This window comes from Belonocnema kinseyi, chromosome 1 (assembly GCF_010883055.1).
Source record: "Belonocnema kinseyi isolate 2016_QV_RU_SX_M_011 chromosome 1, B_treatae_v1, whole genome shotgun sequence".
Classification (NCBI taxonomy): domain Eukaryota; kingdom Metazoa; phylum Arthropoda; class Insecta; order Hymenoptera; family Cynipidae; genus Belonocnema; species Belonocnema kinseyi.
The window spans coordinates 151,014,817-151,020,163 of NC_046657.1; the positions used below are offsets into that span (position 1 = coordinate 151,014,817).

Consider the following 5,347-nt stretch of genomic DNA (forward strand, 5'->3'; position numbering starts at 1 on the left):
GATGAGATTATATGAAAGGATAGGAGAGAATAGGAAAGAAGAGGTGAGAAAAGAAAATGGAAGCAGGAAAGGAGGACGGAGGAAAGAGAAAAGGAGAGAAAGAAGATGTTATGTAAGGAGAGGAGACGAGTGTAGACGAGAGAAAATGAAAGAAGTGAAGAGAATCGCAGAAGAGCGGGGAGAAGAGGAGTGTGGAGTCAATTGGCGGAGCGAATAGAGGGGGAGAGGAGAGAAGAGAAGAGGCGATATGAGCAGATGCGAGGAGAGAAGAGGAGAGGAGATGAAATGAGATGAGAGGAGATGAGAGTGGGAAGGGATTAGCGGAGTGGAAATGTAAGGAGAGCGGTGAAGAGAAGATGTGTGGAGAGGGTAGGAAAGGAGAGAAAAGGAAATGGAAGGAGAAAAAAGAAGAGCAGAGTGGAAAAGAAGAGAAGCGATGCGATAAGAGAACAGGAATGGAGATGGAAGAAAAGAAAATCGAAGAAGGAAGGAGGAAAGGAGAGAACGGAGATGTGATGTGAGAAGAGGAGTGTAGAGGAAAGAAAATGGAAGAAGTAAAGAGAATAGCAGAGGAGAGGAGAGAAAAGGAGAGAAGAGGAGGTATTAGCAGAGAAAAGGAGAGTAAATATGAACAGTAGCGAGGAGCCAAGAGGAGAGAAGAGGAGAGAACAGGAAAGGAGATGAGATTAGATAACGGGAGATGTGATGAGCAAAGAGAAAAACAAATGGGAGGAGAGAAGGGGAATTTGGAGGATGTAAGAGAAGAGGAAAAGGAAGGAAAAGAGAGGAGAGGAGATGTGATGAGAACGGCGAAAAGAAGATGTGAGAAGAGGGGAGGAAAGGAGAGGGTAGTAAATAGGAGGAGAAAAGAGGAGAGGAGAAAAAGAGAGAAAGGATGTAAGGAGAGAAGAGGAATGGAGCTGAAAGGAAAGGAAATAGGAGGAGGAAACAGGAGAAGAGAGAGCAAAGAAAACGAGAGGAAAGAAGAGGACATGTGAGGAGGGAAAAGGAGAGGAGAGAGAGAGGAGAGTAGTGGGGAGGTGATGAGAGGGGGAGAGGAGGATAAGTGGCTATCTTTCGAGAAAAAAAGCCAAATAATATCGTTTGTATAAAATATTGTGCTGTATCTTTCCGAATTTTATTTGTTCACTATAAAGCCCGAACAATGGTAGGGCAGTGGAATCAAATGCATGACACGCGTAGTGAAATTCACTGCTTCTCGTTGAATATGCCATACACGGATTATTTACTATTTGCACAGAAGTGAATGCCGAGCGCCGGATAAATAGGCTGCTAAATTCTGCCGCTTGCGAGTCTGTATTTCGCGTGATTCTCCCTCCGGATAACGACTTTTATTTTTAAATATTTCAACCGTATCGTTGGATTACGAACTTTATTTAACATTTAATCGACGTTTTGACCACATGGTTTTTTTAGACTTTCATTGGAAATAAGGATTGAAAAAATAAATAAAGTATAAATTTATTATCGTTGATTTAAAATACGAATATTTATTTGTTTTAATTAAATTTAGTATTGAATAATATTAAAATTTGTTTTCAAATCTAATTAATTTTTTCGGTAAGATATACAGAAAACATTAACGTCTAGTCATTATAGGCGGGTTTGTTTTACAATCTTTTTTTTTATATTCTAACACCAATGAGAAGGCATTATTGTGTATATGGAGAATGCAAAAAAAAAACCATTATTCGTCCTGAAATGATCTGAAAATTAACTTTAGGGCCTTTTTTTATAGATAAAAAGTTTTTGTTTTATTTGCGATAACTATGTAAGATACGGAAAGAAGAATAAAAAAATTGTTGTTTTCTGAAAGAACTACACAAATGTTTTTAACTCTCTCCTCAGTCTTCAACAGTGCGTTTCCGGTTTTTGAATCTACTTTATCTATAACTAATACGATGTCACTTTGGAAGTCATAACTTTGCACTTTCAATTAATCTTTGGTCTTCGTCGGACTCTGCTTACAGAAAATCGCCGATCCTTAAAAGAACGTCTGTTTCTTTTTCATTGCAAGTATCATAATGTTTTGGGTTGAATTGTCGTGCGCCTGAAAATACGATCTTCTTTTTCATTATTTGGAGGAAATGGATACGAGAAATGAAGATGCGTTTAGAATTGGCCCTTTGAATGATTCTAAAAAACGAAATACATTTTTGGACAATCCGTGAAATAACTTTCTCTTTTTATTTTCATTCTAGAATTATATTAAAATACCAAATTATTTTCAACTCGAACTTGTCACATTCAAATTTAAAATTGATTTGAAATTAAAATTAGTAATTTCCAAACCAGAGCACACTTCAAAGCTTTAGATTCATATGTTTCGAGTGTATTTGACACATAGCAGTTTGGTCAGAATTGCAGTTATGAAAAATCGTACAATATCAGTTTTTTTAATACTTTGTGGCATTGTGGCGAATAGATTATTCGTCTATGGCGGGGTTGTCGACAAATATAAAAAAAAACCCGGGAGTATATACCATGGTAGGTAAGTTCGATCGGTTTTTTTGTTGCCATCAATCTCGCTTTGTCAGAATTCGTTTTTTCACTGTTAACCCAGAGGCTTTTATTTAAATCGATATCTGCCATGAAAGATCTCACCCAACGCCTTTTTAATTGAAGACAACATGTAATTTACAAAACTTAAAGTATCTTCGAAGCTTTCTGATTTTATATTTGAATTTAAAACAAAACAAAAATAATAATGATTTCCAGCAAAAAGAGCGAATCTAAAACGTATATTATATAATTATACATTTTTAGGTAATTTTAATGATTTAATTTAACCGCCACATGTGGAAAAAAATTTAGCGGAACCTACAATAAAATGTACAGAAGAATTTGATGTGTTTTAAGCTTTATCTTAGAAGATTAATTCTAAGTTTTCAAAATATACCAAAAAAATCTAGACAATTTTTATAATTCTGTAGGATTGTAAAATATTTTAGGAAAACTGAATTAGTTTAATAGCTATTCATAAGCTTAAGAAGTTCCAAAAAGGTACGAAAATAGTTTGAAGATGGAGAAGATTTCATAAAATTTGAAACCGATTGTAAATTTGAAAGATTTCGAAAAAGGGAATTTTTTTAAAGAACTTTGAAAAATTCAAAAAAATTCTAAACGCCTTCTTCAGACTTTGAAAAATATTAGAAGATTTTAATGCAAAACTGTTTGAATTTGCAATATTACAAAATACAATTAACAAAAGAAAATTTTTAATGAATTATTTTAAAAAGTGAAAAAAAAATCAAAACATTTTTAACAGAAATACAAAATTGTAATGAACAATTGTTTAATTTAATTTTTATTATAGAAAATAAATTTCAATACAAAAAAAATAAAATCTCAAAACATTTCAAATGTTATTAAACCTTAAATCGAACAAAAAGCCAAGAATTTTGAAACGTCGCAAGAAAATATTTAGATTTCTCATTATATGATTTCTGCAAAAATTTGAAACAAGTTTTTTTAATCGTTTCGGAAATATTCGAAATTATTTAAAGCTTTAAAGAATTAAAAAAAAACATTGAATAAAATCTATATTTTAGAAGATTTCGAACAAAAGGCCTAAAAGATTTTGAAAAGTTTAAAAGGTTAAAAGCGAGAATAATTTGTTTCAAGAATTCTGGAAAAATTTAAATTGAATTTTATTTTGAAAAAGGCATTTGAATGAAAAAATTTAAATAATGTAGAACATTTCAAACTCTTGAAGTTTCAGAACTTGAAGGAATTTTTAACAAACTTTTATAAAATGTAGAGTTTTTAATATTTGGAAAAAAAAGTTCACAATATTTTTAAGAATTGTAAAAGCTTACAAGGTAATAAAGTAAATTGTTTAAGATTTCTGGGAAAAGATTTAAAAATATTTTAATTTAATTTGATTGAAATTAATTTTTTTTTTAATGAATAAAAGAAGCCAATTTTTTTTTTTAAAACGAATTTTATAAAAATATTAAAACAGATATCTAAAATTAGAAAAACATAATCTGAAAGTTCTTAAAGCCATACCAGCGTAAGCTTAACAAAAATTGTCACATTTTAAAAAAAAAATATTTACGTGCATATGAAACCCGATATTGATTCCAGAACATGAGAAATTATATAAGAAGCACTAAGAAATGATTCTATGGTGATGGATTTGCATAATTATGGAAACAGAAGAAATAATTCTTTTTATAATTATACAAATTTAGGACATTTTGGATAACCCAAAATCAAATATAAAATCCGCGATCCTAAAGACCTATGTAATATAAATTTATATTCAAATTTAAACATGATTGATTATTATTTCCCGCCATATTGGATCCGCCATTTAGAATTTTGAAAATCCAACATCAGATTTAAATTGAGCGACCCAAAAGACTTGTTTACCATCAAATTTATCCAGATAAAAACATGTTTAATATTAAATGTTCGCCATATTGGGTACGCCATTTTAAATTTTGACCACTCAACATCGGATTTAAAATGAGCGACCTCAGAAACCCCTTTATGACCAATTTTATCAAGATCTGAATATTTTAAATAATTATTGTCTACAATGTATCATCCGCCATTTAGAATTTTTTAAACCCAAATTCAGATTTAAAATCAGCAACCCAAGATATATCCGTCACTAATTTTATTCAGATCCAAAAATTTTTAATAACTAATGCCTGCCATGTTGGATCCGTGCTTTAGAATTTTAAAAAACAAACTTCAGTTTTTAAATCAACGACTCGCGAAGCCTATGCACCACTAATTTGAGCAAGATTATATCATTCATAACATTTCATGTCCTCCATATTGAATTCGCCGCTTAGAATTTTGAAAATCCAATTTCAAATTTAAAATTAGCGACACCAGTGACTTATGTACCAAGAATATTATAAAGATCCAAACATTTGTAATTTTTCATGTCCACCACAATTTATCCACCATTTGTAATTTTGAAAACCCAAATTCAGATTTGAAATCAGCAACCCAAGAGATCTATGGCCCACCAATTATATGCGGATCCAAACATGCTTAATAATTATTGTACACCATTCTGGATTCGCCGTTTCGAATTTTAAAAGCCTAATTTCAGATTTAAAATCAGCGACACCAGATGCCTATGTTCCACCAATTTAAACAAGAATCGAACGTTTTTAATATTTCGGGCCCTCCATATTGGATTCACTCCTTAAAATTTTGAAAAACCAATTTAAAATCAGCGACATCAGACAATTGCTTACCACTACAGTCCGTCAAGTTAAAGCGTGGGTGGCTTTACTCGCAGTCGGTAAGGTGTATCGACATGATTTTGGTGTCAAAATATTAAGAAGAGCTCCCTCTTTCA

General features: G+C 31.7%; 1 protein-coding gene across 1 annotated transcript in view; it reads left to right on the forward strand.

The window, feature by feature from the left end:
- Positions 1-2,372: 2,372 nt before the first annotated feature.
- The window catches only part of LOC117180502 (A disintegrin and metalloproteinase with thrombospondin motifs 7-like), a 53,032-nt gene continuing 50,057 nt past the window's right edge, over positions 2,373-5,347 (forward strand). The window contains exon 1 of the mRNA XM_033373002.1: positions 2,373-2,508. Coding sequence (XP_033228893.1) covers positions 2,391-2,508 — 118 coding nt within the window. The 5' untranslated portion in view covers positions 2,373-2,390. The remainder of the gene's footprint in view (positions 2,509-5,347) is intronic.